Source organism: Narcine bancroftii, chromosome 2, assembly GCF_036971445.1.
Source record: "Narcine bancroftii isolate sNarBan1 chromosome 2, sNarBan1.hap1, whole genome shotgun sequence".
NCBI classification, from domain to species: Eukaryota; Metazoa; Chordata; class Chondrichthyes; order Torpediniformes; family Narcinidae; genus Narcine; species Narcine bancroftii.
The window spans coordinates 219,260,845-219,280,272 of record NC_091470.1 but is presented as its reverse complement, the minus strand read 5'-3'; the positions used below and the strand labels follow the sequence as shown (position 1 = coordinate 219,280,272).

Here is a 19,428-nt window from a genome sequence, read left to right as displayed (position 1 = left end):
CACTCACTCACTCACTCACTCACTCACTCACTCACTCACTCAAACACACACACACACACAGTGTGGCAGGTTAAGCTCACTCCTTTATTAAGGCTGGAAAGTCTGCTTTTATACTGTTCAGGTTCCCGCCATTTTTGCAGATTGACTGAGTCATCCGTATGAATAACAATAGCAGGCGGGAACATCCATGCATATGAATGCCCTTCTTCCCCAGCCTGGTTCTGATGAGTTAGCTGGGCAACTTGACCAACACCATTTTAGGGCTGTTGGTCTGATGCTGCCCCAGCTTCTACCCCCGCCGGTTCGTTTTCCCGGGAGTCGCTTTCGCGATCTCTGTCCGCATCTGCTGCCGCGCTATGTGCCGGCCCGATCTCCGCAGTTGTGGACCGCCACACTGGTCCTTATGAATTAGAATACAAGATTTCAATTTGTTAGCACGTGTGATACCAATTCAGCATATTGAAACTTGATTGAGGCTTTATTCCCTCAGAGCATAGTTGGCTGAAGGGTGATAATATAGAGATTTATAAAATCATGAGGGGCCTGAATAAAGTGAATGCTCACTGTCTTTTTCCCAGGGGAGATGATTTTAGAACCATGGGGCATAGATTAAAATGAGAGGGTAACGTTTTTTTTAAGAGGTGCCTGAAGGGCCAACTTTTGCACTCATGGAATCTGGAATGAACTGCCAGAGGAAACTGTAGAAGTGGCACAATTTGCACAGATTTATGGATAGGAAGGCATTGGGAGAATATAGATCCATTACCGATGAATGGGGCTGAAGAATTTGTAGTTTGACTCCATAATCCCCTGAGCTGCGGAGGCAGGAGAACTTGGATCCATTGCTAATCTCTGTGGCATACCACTGGCCTTGGGCCTCCAGTTTGGAAATTTATCACCCTCTGACTCTTCTTGCCATGCTGATTTTGTCTCCAGTTGGCTTGCCCACCCTGGATCACATGATTCTCAGGCCATCCTGCCTTGTGAGATCTTGTCAAAGCCTTGCTAATGTCCCTGCTGACATTGTGTAACCCCTTGCCCTTCTCAATCCTCTCGGTCACCTTTTCAAAGTCTAATTCAAACATGTTAGGACTTCATTCTCGCTGGAGATGCAAGGGACTGCAGATGCTGTAATCTGTGACCAAAAAAAACCCCAAACTGCTGGGGGAATTCAGCGAGGCAGGCAGCATTTACTGAAGCAAAGGGATGGTTGGCATTTCAAGTCAAGACCCTGCATCAGAACCATTTCCCTTGTTCTTTGCCTGCCCTGTGCTCAGTGTTTTGGCTACCAGTGCCATAGTCATATTTGCTCATGTCATCCATGCCAATTAAGTTGGTGTTCTGGGCTTGAACTATTTGCCAGCATTTGGTCCATAACCTATAACCTTCTACTGTTACGGGCCCAGAGGACCCATAAACCCAGCAGCAATAGATATTCACCAAGACAAATGGTTACTTAAACAAAAGTTGCTTTTAATTATCTTTAAACATGAAAATAGAATCACACTTTAACTGTCACTATTGACTTAATTAACCTAACTTAATCCCCTTCTAATTCAAAGCGCACATGTATGTAATGTAAAGTTCAGAAAAGTTCCAACCTCATTTCTCATTCCTCCAACTTTACTGGTTGCAGGCAATTCTTATACTGTGCACAGAATTTAACATTTATAAAGTTCACCAGGCTTTGGTGTTTGAAAGATAAATGGTTACTGTTCAGGAAGGTTCTTGTTGGTATTCAGAGAGCGATTTGTTGTTCCAGGACCTCCACAACTGATTTACTTCCATCAGCCACTTCAGTGTCTTGCTGAAGAAACTTGCCCCTTCAGAGTTCTCCAGATGATAACCTCTTTCTTTCAGGTCACCACAGAGCTCCTTTTTGTTTCCTTATTTCCAAGTGAAACATTAGACAGCCAGTCCTTTCCTCTTGCATGAACCACAAGGGCTTTGACCAGGCTGAACTAAGAACTCACAACCTGACTTCCCAATGGGGCTTTCCACAAGCTTGCCAGCTTGTCCTGTTCCAGTCCCAGGTGCTGTTGCTGGCTGTAACACTGTAGAAGCGATCTGTGTGTGTGTCTCTCTCTCTCTCTCTCTCTCTCTCTCTCCCTCTCCCTCTCTCTCCCTCTCTCTCTCCCTCTCTTGAGAGAAAACCTGTTTGACTCTCAACGAGCAAAACCACATGACCCTCTTAAACAGCTCCAGACAATCTGTGGCTCGGACAATCTCTTTCATCAGTTGCCTTTTTGTAAACAACAATGTATTAGTGAAGTCTCTTGGGCCCTCTCCAAAGGCTGTCGGGCTGATTTGTCTAGCATTAGCAGAGCTCCAGTATTTCAAATAAGATCTGTTGTAGTGTTTGTATGTGACCTCCTCTAACAAACCTTTCCCAATTTATCTCCCAAAAACATATCAATATTCTGTCACACTAAAAGCCCTTCAGTAGTTACCCATTGATGTAAGTGACTCTTTTTATTCCTCTCCAGATCCAGAACAGGTTCCTTTCCCACCCAAACAAGCTGATTTAAGTATAACATGATTCTCTCTTATACAAAACCAAACAAAAGCTGCAGATTTTGGAAGTGGTCAATAAAGCAACACATGTTGAAAACACACAGCAGATCACCCAGCATCTGTGAAGAATGAAAGTCTCGAAGCTTTCAGACAGCAACCTTTCGTCAGAACTGCAAGAAGTTGGAAATCAATCAAGTTTTAAACTGCAGTAAGGAACAGAGTGTAGAATGCAAAAGGGGAAGTTTTGCGATAGGGTTGAATGCAAGAGAACTCGATAGTGAGCCAGCTGTAAGAGTGTGGGAACATCCGGTGAATAATATATGATAAGCTTGGGAGAGGAAGGAGCAAATGACCATCTGAAATTACCAAGAAGTGTAAAAATAAACTGAATGCTGGAAATAAATTACAAAGAAAAGTAAAGCAAAAATTTCAGTATTTTCATAATATTTAGTGATTGGGAATTTCAGTTGGAGGGTACAATAATTTTCTTAAATTTCTGATCCTTGTTATTTTAAAAAATAAATTGTTAGATTTTCTTCTGAGTTTCAGCCAGTGGACGGAGATTGATACACGAAGGTTTGCATGCACTGTGAATATAGTAAAAGCCCAGAAATGCTGGAGGAGCTGAATTGTGATTATGCACAGTAGATAAAATCCATTCAGTATCACAAAATATTCTCAAATGTTTGGGTCCTGGGTGATGCAGTGCCCGCTTTTATTGGCCCACTTCTGGATGTCCTGAAACTACCAGAATGCTTCTCATTCTGACCCAAGGATGATGAAATCACAGTGATATAGTTCTTAATCAGGACGGAGCATGATTTTGGTGGGGGACCATTATGATGGCGTTCCTACTGCCTTGTCCCTTGAACAGCATGTGGCAGCGAGCCTTGATGGTTCCTACGGTCTCTGTGCACATCCCCCTGTGTCGCCATTCTCTGGGAAGTATGAAGGAGCTCTCCAAGGTGTCTCTGTGTATCAACACTCTGGAGGTGCTTGTCATTTATTCCATGTTTTCTGCCAGCATGCATTATGTCACACTTCAATTTATGGCATCACCGCTCTGCCCAACTTTCTACCTGATCTGTGTCCATCTGTGTTCTTCGATAACCTTCAGCACTATCTACAGCTCCACCAAATTTTTGTGTTGTCAGCAAACTTGCGAATCAAAGCACTTACATTCTCATCCAAATCATTTATACATGACGAACAATGAACCGATCCCAGTGGTACGCCTACATTATAGTCTTCCAGTCAGAAAAGTAGACCTCCACCATTACCCTTGACCTCCTCAGACCAAGGCAAGTTTGGATATAATTTGCCAACATACCTTAGATCTCATGTGCTTTAACCTTTCTGGCTCAGCCTTCCTCCGTGGATCATGCCACCATCTTTGCTAAAACCTGTGTATGCATGTGAACCGTGTTCACTGCACTTATTTCAAAAATCTTATTATTTACCTCCTCAAAAATAAAATCTCAGTCAGATTTCCATGACAGGGTTTCCCTTGCACAAAATTCACCTCCTGCCTTTCCAAGTGAGCAGAATTCCTTTACCATGGAATTCTTTCCAATAGCTTCCCAACAGCTGATGTAAGGTTAACTGGCCTGCAGTTTTCAAGCTTGTCCCTCCTGCCCTTTTGAGTAGATGATCAACATGAGGTATTGTGACAGAGTATTTAGAGGTGGTTTGGGATGATTGTTAGAGCAGGTTGCACACAACCATTTTAAAGCACAGAATTATTGCAGGACTTCTGCAGAGTGCTATTTTGCAAAAGGCAACAAAGTAGCAACATGCGGCAGCAGCTTGTCTGGAAGAGCATATGATCTTTGCAGGCAGAAGCAGAACTGCTTTGCTCTCAGAGAGGGAGGGAGGGAGTGAGAGAGAGAGAGGAGTGAGAGAAACTTCTGTTCCAGAGGGACAAGGTGGCAAACTTTGGAAAACTGCCTGGTCAAAGGAGAAGACAGGCTGTCTGAAAGGAACTCTGTGGTGACCTGAAAGAAAGAGGATCATCTGGAGTACCCTGAAGGGGGAAAATTTCGTCAGCAAGACTGATTAAAAAGGAATCAGGTGCGGATGTCGTGGAACAAAAGGAGTCTCTCTCTGAAAACCAACAAGAACCTTCCTGAGTGGTAACCATTTGCCTGTTAAGCACCAAAGCCTGGTGAACTTTATTAATGTTAACTTCTGTGCACAGTTCAAGAATTGCCTGCAAACAGTAAGATTGGACTGTGAACCAAAGAACTTTTCTACACTTTTATACACCTTACACACACGTGCACTTAGAATTAGAGGGGGGTTAAGTAAGTTGATAGTATGAAGTTCAAGTTTGATTCAGTTTTCATGTGCAAAAATAATTAATGGCAACTTTTGTTTAAGTAACCCTTTGTTATGGTGCACATCTATTGCTGCTGGGTTTTGGGATCCTCTGGACTCCGTACCACTATCCTCTCGTCTTCTGGTATACCACCAAGGCTAAGATGCAAAAATCTGTGGCAGTGACACAACAATTTCTTGCCATGTTTCCCTTGGAATTCTAGGATGGATCCTGTCAGGCCCTGTGGATTTATCCACTTTAATGTGTGCCAATATCTTTAATGCTCTTGATACAATTGACTGCAGATGCTGGACTCTGGAGAGAAATACGAACCTTCTGGAAAAACTTGGGAGGCCAAGCAGCATCAGTGGGAGAATAAGAATTGTTAATGTTTGGATGGGAAGACACAATCAAGACGGGCGCTGCTTAATCCGCTGAGTCTGTTTAGCAGATTTGGTTTTTTTTTTGGTCTTTAACACTTTCCCCATTGAGCTTCTGCCTCATTTTGATCCTGACCTCTGGTACTTTGTGTGTGGCGTTTGCAAGTCCTCCTTGTGACCATATGGGGGTTCCCTATTTTCCCTGCTGGATGGCAAGTTAATTGGCTACTGTAGATTGCCCCTGCTGTGTCGCGAGAGGCGGGGGATTTTGGCGCGGAATTAATGGAAAAGTCAGGAAAATAAAATGGGACGACTATACAATTTATGGAACTGCATTCTTGACAGTCATGGACGGTGATCTGAACATCTGTGCAGTATTTCTCTAACTCCAACTTAAGTCGGCATATTTAGAATAGTACAGGAAGCCATGGCCATAGCTTGGAATGGTAGTCGATGGAGAGTCTTCGACAGCAGTCACCCAATCTGTGTTCATTTTCTTCATGAGGAATGTGCATTTAAGCCCCTTGACCCTGTTCCTCATTTCAGTTTGTCGTGGATGAGCTGTAGCTTATCTTGTTAAGCATGTTGTTTACTCATTCTGAAACAGACCGCACAGATTTATCTTGGGGAAGAATTCCAGAATTTCATCATCCGAAGAAGTCTGTGCTAACATTTTTTTTGCCTTAACCTCTAAGGTTGAAGCTCCTTCTTCTTGATGCTTCTAACAGAACAAATAAGGTATTTGTGGCTAAGAAGATGAGCAGATGAGAAAAGGTATATGCTCGATGGATATCAGGGAATTGAGAGCAACAATTAACTGGCAGAGAAGGGGAGCGGAAACTTGGGGCAGATCAGTGATGATCATGTACAGTAGATTAGTAGAGTCGGCTTAAGGGGCCAGAGGGCAACTCCTGCTCCCTTGTACTGATGTTTATGGCTGAAGCCTTGCACCTTATCTTTATCCTTGGTGGTATAAGCCAAAGTTTGTAAAAACTCAAAGCTAGAGAAACTCAACAGGTCAAACAGTGTGTTTTAAAGATAAAGAGTCATAACCAACATTTTGGGCTTGAACCCTTCATCAAGGTATGAGCAAAATGTCGGCTGGCACCCAAACAAAATGGTGGGAGGGAGGATACCTTGTTGAAGGACTCAAGCCTGAAACCTTGATTATGTATCTTTAGCCTACCTGTTTGACCTGCTCAGTTTTTATTGTGTTTTTATTTCAACCACGGTGTCGGTAGACTCGCGGGTTTTACCCTTAGCAACGTTTGCGCACCCTGACTGTAAAATACAGCTCTGATACTTTGCCAGTACGTCTGCGCTACACTCATTTCACAGCCAAAACATTCTTATTGCAGCATGGCGCCCGGAACTGAGCCCAAATGTGGTCTGAAAGAACTTCCCTCTGGTTCTTCAGGGCCAGCATTTATTTTCAATACCTGACTTTCTTTGAGAACCAGAGAGGGGATTGTATTTACCAGTATTTATTTATTCACACAAGGTCAGTGAGAATGAACTTTATTCTGTGCCTCAACTTTTGGTGGCAATTCGTGAGTTTGGTAGAGGTAAATTTCCGATACAAGATTAGCCTGTGATCTAATTTCAGCCAGATAGTTGATCGGTGTGGAGCTAGTGCTGTTATGGGCTTAATGTCCTTTGGGTTTGTACTGCTATTTTTATGCAACTGATTTCTATGAACTGGAAAGAAGTGACTCAGCAAACATTAATGTTTGGTAGTACAGTAAAACTGGATCGATTAGGCGGTCACCAAGTAGATTCCAGAATCTGTGGATATTTTCCACAAATATTAAATTAAAATAAAAAGACCTTACTTCCCTACCCACAGGGATTCAAACAGTGATTGTGGTGACTTTAAGTGACCTGAACTTAAGTGTGGAGAGTTAGTGAACTGCTCCCATGAGCAAGAATCAAAGGTCAATTCATGAAGACCATTTCATCTCACACTAATTTAGAATATTTGCTACTCAAATTGGGATCATCTTTGGACTAGGAGAATGGTCTCTCTCAATGCATATGCATTGGCTGCTCTATTGGCTTTGAAATGGCCTTTGCTTTATCAAAAGCATATTATTGGAAACAGCTGGAAAGCATAAAAGGAGCTGGAAGCAAAACAAAACAAAACCCTTGAGTGAGAGGAATTCCAATAATAACAAAAATGTAAAATGTTGTGACCTTGAATTCGATCAGAAAAGTGTTACACTACCGTTCCCTCTTGTGGGCAATCATCACATTTATCTTAAACTTGTCACCTGGAGGGAATTACATCGGACTGGGTTTTTTTTAAAAATGAAATTCTTCCAGTTCTGCACAGAGGTGCTAAACTTGCTCCTCACCAGTGATTCTTGAACTGGTTGCCGATGTTGGCAGCCCTGACGTCTGGCTGGGGCCATGGTCTTGTTTCAGATTTCCATTGGTTACCGAAAGGATCTGCTAGCAGAACCTGCGCTGGGTGAGATCTTTCACTCCTTGCCTCTCCCATTCTTCTCCCTTAATCTCCGGCCTTTAATTAAGACGCCCGTCTGAATTTTGCTTATACCTTGACAAAGGGCTCAGGCCTAAAACTTCGGTAATAGGTCTTTATCTCCTATGATCGCCACGAGACCAGCTGGTTTCTCCAGCATTTCTGTGTGTTTTTAAACTATAATCTCTGCATCTGCAGAATTTAATGTTTCAGCAGGTTTGGGCCAGTTTTGAGGGAAGTGGTTGGTACCGCACCTTATTTTGAATTCACTGAGTTTGCTTAAATTTTAAAAATTCTTGAAGACTTTTTTTTGCTCTTTACTTTTAAATGTGTTGAATGTATCTGAACATTAGAGCCATTTAGAAAAGCTCAGAATTCTCGACAGGTAGCACAGCTGGATAAGCAAGTTGTGTAGTCTGCCTCTGTTAATTAGTTTCTATTGTTTGATGGGCTGATTGCACTCAGACAAGAGAGGAGTACAAACACACTTTTAATAGCCTACAATCAACGGCTGGTAAACAAATAGTCCTCAGGTGAATAGTCCTGAGGTAAGGCGGGAAAACCAGAGTTTATATTGGGACAGGTGAGGATGGAGCCAAGGGAGGGGCCAGCCATCTGAACAATACAGAGACAATGAATTCCAGTTCACGGCATTCACTCCTTCCTTCAGAATTGAGCCTGTGGGTGAAAAACCGAGACCGTTCATTCAAACAAAAACTAACACTTTACAAATATTTGCAAGTTAAGTCTGTCGTGGGGGGGGTGGGGGGTTGGCGGTTTGGGTCCTTGTAATTCTGGTCGAGCGCTGCAGTACTGGAGGGCTTTGGGCTTCCTGAATTTCCTGGACCCCCTGTGGTACAGGGTCAGTGGGCCTCGAGGGCTCTGGCTCAGGTCGTGGAGTAGATTGGACCACTTCCCGAGCAGTTTCTTCAGGGACCCTGAGTGGGGTACTCTGTTGTTCTTGGCTCATTTGAGAAAGAGCATTTGTACAAATTGATCAAAATGTATATTTTTCTTATTATTTGTTTTTTTTGTGGGGTTAGATACCTTTGGCAAAGTCAGAATCTATTCAATCAGTGGTGGGCAGGTTGCCACAGGGATCAGTGCTGGGTCCGCAACTGTTCACGATGTGCATTAATGACGTGGAAGAGGGGTCAGAGTGTAGCGTATCCAAGTTGGCTGATGAGTGGAAAAGCCAATTGTGCGGAGGTTTGCAGATTCTGCAGAGAGATATAAATAGGTTAAGGGAGTGGGCAAGAGTTGGCAGATGGAGTACAATGTTGGTATGTGAAGTTATATACTTTATTTTTAAAAAATATTCCATATATGTAATCATAGCCAGATTCAAAATACAGTAGTCAAACCTTAGTATCAAATCCATGATGGTATAAAACCCCAACCCCCTCCTCCCCTAAACAAAACCAAAAGTAGAAGTAAGAAAACGGATAGAAAAAAGTAGAAAAACTAAGAAGAATAGAAACCTGGTTGCCGGAGGGCACCCCTCACCACATGAATATTTTAATACTTTCAAGGAGGTTAATGAGGTTTGAAGCTTAGTTAAAACGTCTACAAATTAATTCCCTCAATTTGGAAATACAGGTGCCAAATTTTCAAAAAATACATCATATTTATATCTTGGATTATGTAATCTTCTCAAGAGGAACACAGCTATGCATTTCAGCATCTACCCGAGATGGGTGTCGAATTTCCATGTTACTGCTATACATTTTCTTGCTACTGCCAAGGCAAGCTTTACAAATTCTTTTTGATATCAAGATAATTTCAATTTTGGTCTTATTTCTTCAGTATTGCCTCGTAAAATTAGCCTGGGTTTTGTTGGAATTTAATTCCTGTAACCTATTCTACAAAATGCCAAATGGTATAACCAAAAAAAATCTCACTTTAGGACATGACCAAGTAGAATGGAAAAAAGTACACATCTCCTGGCCACATCTAAAACACAGGTCTTATAAATCTGATTTGAATCTATTTATCTTCTGTGGTGTGAGATATAATTGATGTAAAAAATTATATTGAACTCATCTATATCTTAACATTTATAGCATTTTCCATTCTATCTCTGCATAGGTCTGACCAATTTTGTTTGTCATTGTTAATATTTAAATCCGTCTCCCATCGCTGTTTGGATCTATGTATCTCCTGTTTGGAGTCCCCTTTTGCAATAAAGTGTATATCACAGAGATACATTTTTTTAATACATCGATTACATGGGCATTTCCACTTCACCACATTTTGGTAATAACATTCTTGGACTCAATTTATCTCTGAAATAAGCCCTTAATTGATTACAAAAAAGCATCATCTTGTATCCCATATGTGTTTTTAATTGTTCAAATGACATTAATTTTTTTTCCTTGATATCAATTTTCTACATATCCAATTCCTTTCCAAAACCAAATGTTTAAAAATTAATTATCCATTGAAAACAGAATGTCAATTCCATATCAAAGGCATTTTAGGCAGGACAACCCTCCTCGTTCCAATTTCAATGTTTAGCTTATTCCAAATATTAATCAAATATTTCAACAAATGTGTTTCCCTCTCCCCAGATATTAATTTTGATTCCCATTTATGTACAAAGTCTTCCGATATTCCCTCTCCTATTTTATCGATTTCTATCTTAATCCTTGCTAGCTTTTTTCCCCTCATCAAAAAATGAAGCCAAAAAACCTCATTTGAGCTGCTTTTAAAATTTGGTAACTGTAAACCACCTAACTCACAACTTCCATCTCAATTTGTCTACATTGACTTCTTACCCTTCCAAAGAAAATTTCTTGTATATTTATTTAATTCTTGAAAAATCTTTGTCATATCATTATTAGTAATGTTTCAAGCAAGTATTGTACTCAAGGAAATATATTCATTTTAATACAATTAACTCTCTCCAGTAATGTTACTGGTAATATCTTCCATTTAATAAAGTTGGAGAAGGTTTTAACAAGGTACATAATTCAATTTGTACATTATTTAATTTATTATCCTGTATTCCTAAGTAATTTTATTCCATTCGTCAGCCATTTAAATTGGGTATCTTATGGACACGCATATGCCCCTACAGTGAGGGGCATAATTTCACTTTTATCTCAATTTACTTTATTACCCAATACTTTCCCATATTGCTCCAGCCTTAAATATAATTTATGTAGCAAACCTATTGGTTCTGTCAAGAAGATCAAAACATCAACAAATAAATTAATTTTATATTCCTCTTGATCAACTTTAAATAATTTATTATCAGGATCAGATTGAATCAATTCTGCAAGTGGTTTAATCACTAAAATAAATGGAGAAGGTGATTAAATGGACATCTTTGTCTATTAGATCTAGTTAATGGAAACAGTGCTGAAACTTGTCCATTTTTAATGACTTTAGCCTTAGGTTCATTCTGTAAGGCTCTAACCCAAATCTTCCAAACACCTTAAAAAGTTACTGTCACACTTAGATCTCCCCTCTTTTGTGCTAGATGTATAATACTAAGTAATCTAATTACATTATCTGCAGATTTTCTCTTTTTACAATTTTGCCAATCTACAGTTTACACCTACAGTTTACACCTACAGTTTACACCTACAGTTTACACCTACAGTTTACACCTACAGTTTACACCTACAGTTTACACCTACAGTTTACACCTACAGTTTACACCTACAGTTTACACCTACAGTTTACACCTACAGTTTACACCTACAGTTTACACCTACAGTTTACACCTACAGTTAACAGGTATTACTGTTATTATAAAAGTAGAAAAAGATTCTGGGAGAATATGTGTTACTGCCATCTGACCTAATACTTCCATAAAAGGAGGAATCAGCAAATCTTTAAATTCTTTATCAAATTCAGACAGGAAGCCATCTTCTCCCAGAGATTTATTACTTTGTAATTAGCTCAATGCTTCCCTCACCTCTATTGTGATTGGAAAAAAAAATCTTCAATTTTGTTATCATCTCTCTGCAACTTCAATTTATTGAATAAAATTACTTAATGCTTCATTGATTTACTGAGAGTTATAGCTGGTCACAGTCAACTCTAATTGCATTAATCTTTCTTGAAACTGGTTCTGCTTTCAACTACCAAGCAAGGACCTTGTGAACCCTTTCACTTAACTCAATATCTCTGCTTAGTTATCATTATTGCTTTCTCTGTTTTATATGTTTGTAATATATTATAATGAAGTTTCTTATTTATAGGTCTTCCACATTTTTTTCTTGGAGGTCCATTGTTGCAGATCTTTTTCAAAAAATACCTTTTTCAAATTGATACATTTCTTTAATATAATTTTTCCTCTTAAATATGCTTTTATTGTGTTCCATAAAATAAATTTACTATTAACTGAATTATACTTATTTGAAAATTTAAATTTGTCTTGTAACAAAAAAAATCTTGTTTTTTCTTAAACAGAGTTAAATCTACATCTATAAACTGATTTTTCTTTATCTAACATTGTAAGTATCATTAATAAAGGTGAGTGATAGGATAAAATTCTTGCTTTATAGTCACTTAATTCTACCTTGGAGTTAGTCTGATATTAAAAATAAATCTATCCTTAAATAAGAATAGTGTCTGCTTGAATAAAAAGAATAATCTCTCAGGTGATTTCTTCTCCATTAAATTCAAGTCCTTCATTAATGTCATGGTGGCTTTTTCTGCCTTTGCCCTGGTTACTGATCGAGTTGATTTATCTAAAACTGGATCTACACAAAAATTTAAATCCCCAGTTATTGACATTTTCCGATGTGCTCTGGCCAGATTGTTTCTTGTGTAAATTTTTCATCATCCACATTCGGTGCATATACATTCAAAAGGGTCCAGAATTCTGAAATAAATTGACGATGTACTATATATTCCTGCAGGGTCAATCACTACATTTAGAATCGTAACTGGAAGAGTCTTCCTTATCAAGATTTCTACTCTCCTTGCTTTTGAATTAAATGAAGAAGCTGTCACATATTCCACCCAGTCTATTTTTAAACTTATGATGTTCTGTTTCAATTAAATTAGTCTCTTGTACAAAAGCTACATCTACTTTCATTTTTTAAATGAAAGTCATTATTCATTTCCTCTTCACAGGTCCACTTAGCTCATTAACATTAAAACTTAAAAAGCTCAATATGTTCCTCATTAATATTTAATCCATATCCAATGACATTTCCCCTTCACCTCTCTCCCTGTACCTCTTCAGCAATTCAAGTATTTATTGTCTACTGCGTTAAGGGACGTCCTCTTTGGCAATCCAGGTAGGAAAAAGAAAGAATTGTACTTAATCAGTTTAGCTTTTTAACAATTATAATATTAAAAAATAAGAATAAAAAGAAAATAATGAAAATCACCCCCATTAATGTTGTTTAAATACGCATTACCCCTCCATTTTACAGGTTGCAGCATATGCCACAAATACACACGAGTTAATAGTAGTCAGTCCATAACTCCTCTAATCTCCTCCCCCAGATGTTTACCATATATCAATCTCAAGTATGCAGGAAGTAAAAAAATTAAAAAACAACACTTTATTAATCAAAGTATTTTCAATCTCCCTCTTGCTGATTAACTGGCAGCGTTTCAACAAATTCTTCCACACAAACATGATCTGTAAAGAACTAGTTCTGTCCACCTTGCAAGAAAATGTTCAAGGTGGCAGGATGGTGCAAAATAAATCTGTAGCCTTTCTCTCATAATGTGTGTTTCACTACATTAAGTTTTTTCCTTCTCTTGAGCAATACCAAGTTTGTATTAAGATAGGAAAGAAAATCTTTGTCCCATGAAATTCCAATAGACTTTCTCTGTCTTTGGCATCTTGTGCTGCTAGAGCCAATATTTTCTCTGTCTCTATAGCAAAAACATTTTATGAGTATGGACATTGGCGTCTAATCTGGCAGAGACCGGAATCTCAAGGCTCTATGTGCCCTTTCAATTTCAATAATATTTTCAAATTTATTCAGTCCCAGGGCCTCTGGAATCCATCATTAACAAAAAAAAGTTATCAATTCATCTTCTTTCAGGCCAACAATTTTAACATTATTTCTTCTTCTAAAGTAAATCAATTTTCCCCTCAGTTGTTTTTTTTGTAGAAAAAAAAATTTACTTGTAAATTTACTACTCACTGTTGAATGTACTGGGTGGAACTTCAGTTAATAGTACCAACTGCTGAGTTGAAGGGAATTAATACCACCCTGTGTCACAAGGTCCTTGGATTACTTGATCTCTATTGTCCAATCAGCTTCCTGCTGATCTGAGCTTTTCAGCTCCCAATTGCCTGAGTCACCTGACTCCAATTGCCAGGTGCCGGCTTCGGTTAAAATCCCTGTTGAAGTTCACTACATTTTCAATGGCCCATGCATAAGTCTCAGTTTCACCATTCTATTCTGTACCTCCTCCACATCAGTCTCTACAGTTTTAACTCTTCCATCTGCATTGTCCAATTTATTTACAGTAGTGAAGTTCTTCATCTATTTATTTGAATTTTTCATTTTTATTCTCATCTCCCTCATTTTTTTAATAACTGAACATTTGTAGTGCTTTTAGTTTCCTACCTTTGTCTTTGGAAACTTTTTATCTGCTTTGTTACTTCCTCTTCTTGACCTCCTTCCTCTTCATCACTGCCCTGTGAGCCAGATAGAGGAATCTCTTCTTGTCCTTGAAGTAACAATTGGTAGGTATCTGAGCCAGCAAAAATGCTGCTGGCTCCAGTCACATGTTGGAGCTCTTTTGGTCTGCGGATGCTCGTTTACCTGCACGTGCGCAGTTCAGCATCTCCCTCTTTGACACCATCACCATGGAGAAGTTGCTGTGATGGTGCTGTGGAGTGTCAGACAGCCCCCATAAGGGGCCCGACTCATCCAGGGATGAGCTCTCGCCTCCCAGGTCCATCAAGACGGTAGGCCTTTTTACTTTGTCTTGTCGTTATTTCTGTCCGTGTTCCCCCTTTTAGGCAACACAGTTAGATCGTTGTAAAATAATTCTTAAGCAAGTTGTAACAATTTTGGTTAACTGCACTTTACTTGTTTAGCACTTTTTTAGCTAATTCCTGGGAGAGTCAGAGTTCTACTTCTTTACTCTACCGCATTATGTGACATCCACCGATGTGGTACACTTTGGGGAGGATGAAATGGAAGATCAAGTTATTATTTAAAAGGCAAGCGATCCCAGCATGCTGCCATACAGAGGACTTGGGAGGGCTTGTGCATGAATCGCAAAAGGATGGTTCGCAGATGCAGCAGGTTATTAAGAAGGCAAATGGAATGTTGGCCTTCATTGCTAGAGGGATTGAATTTAGAGGCAGGGAAGTAATGATGCAGCTGTTCAAGGTCCTGACGAGACTGCATCTGGAGCACTGCGTACAATTCTGGTCTCCTGACATGGGGAAGGATGTACTGGCTTTGGAGGAGGCTCACTGAGTTGATTCCAGTTAGCCTATGAGGACAGATTGAGTCATCTGGGACTGTACTCGCTGGAATTTAGAAGAATGAGAGGGGATCTTATCAAAACATAAAATTATGAGGTGGTTAGCCTATGAGGACAGATTGAGTCGTCTGGGACTGTACTTGCTGGAATTCAGAAGAATGAGAGGGGATCTTATCAAAACATAAAATTATGAAAGGCATAGATAAGATGGAGGTAGGCAAGTTGTTTCCATTGGTGGGGGAGACTAGAACTAGAGGAAGTAGCCTTAAAATTTGGGGTAGTAGATTTAGGACTGAGAAGAGGAGGAACTGCCAGAGGATGGTGAATCAATGGAATTTGCTGCCCATTAAAGAAGTGCAAGCAATCTCAGTGATTATATTTAAGTCAAGATGGGATGGATTTTTACAGACAAGGAGAATTAAGGGATATGGGGGGAAAGGCAGGTAGATGGAGATGAGCTTATCATTACATCAGCCATGATCTCATTGAATGGCAGGGTAGGCTGGATGGTCCATTCCTGCTCCTATTTCGTATGTTCATATGCCCTTGAAAAGTTTGTGGTGGGTGACCTCCTTGAAGCCCTGCAGTCCAAGTTCATTGGAATCATCAGCTTGGTGTTTGATGCATTTACTTTGGTGCAGTGTGCAAGAGTTACAACTTGGGAGTGAGGCAAAGTAAAAGCAGAATCCACTCGGACATGATTTGTCCAGCAAGAGACAGAGAGCAGGTTCAGCTGTCTGCTGAGGGACCCTGCAATTTTAGAAAAGCGAAGCTCCCTGGATCAGGCTCTGTTGATAGGGGGAGCTCCCAGAACCACTTCACATAAAAGCCTGTGAACTGACTGGGAGCCATCCAGTTCAAGAAGCCATTCATTCCTGGCGCATGAAGTTCTACCAAAACTATCATCTACGAACTAGATTCTTTGACCGGTCTCAAGTTGTGGTCTCCCTAACAATGAATAAAGCTGAGAGAGATGATTAATCTCAATGATCAGATTGGAAATGTGTCGTTAAAAAAATGCTTTCATACAGATGTTAGAAAAACATTTAGTACATAAATGATCAACTAAATACTCTCTTTAAATATCAGTGGATGACCATATTTTCTTGTGGGATGGGAGACAAGATCCAAAGTTTGTGTTTCTGAATGAAAATTAGGATGGAATTAAAATTCTTGCATTGACTGAGGTGACTGCATATCGACCGGTTGAGTGAGAAATGATTGATTATGGAAAGAAGACGGAAAGAGTCAAGCCAGATTGAATTGGCATGTTGAAGTTGAAAATATAATTGTTATTACAACATTGAGGTGATTAAAAAGCATGAACCAACACAATTTGAATAGGCCAAATACAGACATATCCGCCCAAAGCTAATTACCCAGAGTCCAAACTTTTTGCACTCATTCTGATTGCCAAATTGATGGTCATATCTCACAAAATAACCAAGGAGTATCATAAAAACATGATCAACCGATGTGCTGCCCCAATCTCTGGTTAATAATTCACTGCTTTTTTGCAGAATTGGCTTACAATCTGACAGCAGATGCCGTCAAGAAAGAGAAGGGTCTTCAGGCCAGAGTTTACATCCAGGCGCATGAGCCAGTGAACCAGGTCATGGAGAACATCAAGTTATCCTCCAAGAGGGAGAGTTGCAAGCATTACTTCGTCATTGTCAAGGTCAGTCTGTTCTGAATGATCTTGTTTGATTTTGCCATCATTATTACTGTTCAGAAGTAGTCGTTCATCAATTTAATTTATTTCTTTTAATGGGTAAAAGCAAAGAATATTAAAAGTTTGGATGCATGTACTGGATCGGAATTACCTGGAAAACAGATTAACTAAATGGTCTTGTGTGGTTATCTCCTGGCCAGTTATCCCCTTCTTTGTTAGCTTGTAGTTGGTTATTTCCTGGCTGCTTATTCCGTTTCATTAGCTTGTGGTTGGTTATCACTTGACTGCTGAGCTCCTGGCTGGTTTTCGCTTGGTGTTAATTGACTGATAATTATCTGTCGTCTACCAACTTCTTACTGAACTTGGAGTTTGGTTGAAGCAGTTAACAATCTGGCATGTAACCACTGGTATTTCAGAGGGGGTTATCGGGCTCGCATTGGGATTGCTGAGATTGACCGTGGGGCTTGTATCTAATATGCTGGGTGAAACTTTAACCCACAACTTAAATATTTGGCATAAAATTAAGATGTTTTCTTATTGCATCATCTCATCCTGTTCTAGAGTTCAGATTTCCTCTTCTTAATAGTGTCCACAGTTTAAAATGCTTCATATGTAAGCTAATTTGAGGATTGTAAATTGTAAAAGGTGTGAAATATTGGAAGTCTCTCTTCAATTCTGCTAGTTAAATGACGTCCTTTCTCACGTGAGAACAAGAGAATCTTTATTGACTGTCGTGTTTTGCTTGCATATAAAATCTGCTGAATGCAGCTGGACAAGTGAATGGTGGGTGGTCTCAAGAATTCTTTCCAGATTACCAGTCTAACTTTGGATATGGAGCTCTTAATAAAAGAAAGTCTATTAACAATTTACAGCATCAAACACATTTGACATTTTTTAACTGCAGAAAATAAGTCAAGAGAGGCGGTGCTTTGACTTTTTTGGGCAGTGTGAATATTATTGTATTTGCTGAGAGTTGTCACATGAATCTCGAGTAATTATCAGCCTAATGTCTGTGTGGTGGCTTTGAAAACTGAGCAGAGGTCTGATTGAAACATGGAACATCCTGAGGGGTTCTGACACAATAGAATTGGAAAGGGTATTTCTTCTCCGAGTTATCAGAATCAGGCTTGTTATCTTGAAAATGTGTCACAAAGTTTGTTTTGCGGTAGCAGTATTGTGCAGGATTGAGTTGAAGAGCCACGAGGTAATGTTAAAGCTCCAGAAAACTAGTTAGACCATACTTGAAGTATTGCATTCAGTTCTGGTCACCTCGATGCAGCAAGGATGTAGATCCATTGTAGAGTGTACAGAGATTTACCTGAATTGATGTTGCCTGAATTGGGGAACCTGCCAGATAAAACAAGGTCGACAGAAATTGGGAGTGATGAAGGATGAGTTGACTCAATAGATGTCTACGAGATTGAAGGGCTTAGATAGGGTGGACATCCAGCATCTCTTTCCTGGGCCAACAGTAGCAAATATCAGTGAACATCTGTTTAAGGTGAGTGGAGGAAAGTTTAGGGGAGATGTCAGAGGTAAGAATTTTGCTCTGAGACTGGTGGGAGCCTGTAATGATTTGCTGAAGGGGGTGGTGGTGGAGGCTGGTACAATAAGGACATTCAAAATACTCTGAGAAAGACACAAGGATGGAAGAAAGATAGAGGGTTACAGGTGTGAGATAGGGAAAAATCAGATTGTTGGGGAGTTGGTGTACATGGGTCAGCACAACATCGTGGGCTGAATGGCTTGCACTATGCTGTAATGATCCATATCATAAAAAGAACTTTTGACACGTTCGCCTTCATAAATCAGAGTATTGGAGTTGGGATGTTATGGTAAAGAAGACATTAGTGAGGCCAGATTTGGAAGTTTTGTGTGCAGTTTTGGTCACCTAACTGCAGGAAGGATATCAATAAGATTGGTAGAGTGCAGAGGAGATTTGGAAGGATATTGCTGGGACTTGAAGAACTGAGTTATAGGGAAAGGTTAAACAGGTTAGGACTTTATTCCCTGAAGCATAGATTTGATGGAGGTATTTAAAATTATGAAGGGGATTGTCAGAGTAAATGTAGATTGGCTTTTTCCACTGAGGATAGGTGAGATAACGAACCAGAGGACTTGGGTTAAGAGTGAAAGGGGAAAATTTTAAAGGGAACATTAGGGAGAATTTCTTCAGGTAGAGAATAGTGGGAGTATGGAATGAGTTGTCAGCCTAAGTGGTGAATGCAGACTCAATTTTGACATTTAAGAGAAGTTTGGACAGGAAGATGGATGGCAGGGGTATAGAGGATATGGTCCAGGTGCAGGTCAGTGGTATGAGGCAGAAATATAGCTCAGAACAGACAGGGCCAAAGGGCCTGTTCCGGAAACTGTCATGTACTATGATTCCAATTGCTACCTGAAAGACAAATGCAAAACACAAAATGCTTTTAAAAAAAAACTGTGTTGTAACTAAAAATATGGGAATATTTAACTGGTACAGAGAAAGGAATTTATATGCAGAAAGCTTGGGTAGATATGATGGACTGAAAGGCCTCTTTCTCCGCTGTACAACTCTGCTGACTCAAGGGAACCAAAATCAAGAACATCTTCTCATTATGTTTTGGTGACCAGTTAGCATAGTGCTATTACATCGCCAGTG

The 19,428-nt window shown here is 39.7% G+C and overlaps 1 protein-coding gene across 4 annotated transcripts in view; it reads left to right on the top strand.

Moving 5' to 3' along the window:
- The window catches only part of itga9 (integrin, alpha 9), a 454,332-nt gene that overhangs the window by 137,273 nt on the left and 297,631 nt on the right, over positions 1-19,428 (top strand). For all 4 annotated transcript variants that reach the window (XM_069920313.1, XM_069920311.1, XM_069920310.1 and 1 more), the window contains exon 15: positions 16,636-16,793. In XM_069920313.1, coding sequence (XP_069776414.1) covers positions 16,636-16,793 — 158 coding nt within the window. The remainder of the gene's footprint in view (positions 1-16,635; positions 16,794-19,428) is intronic.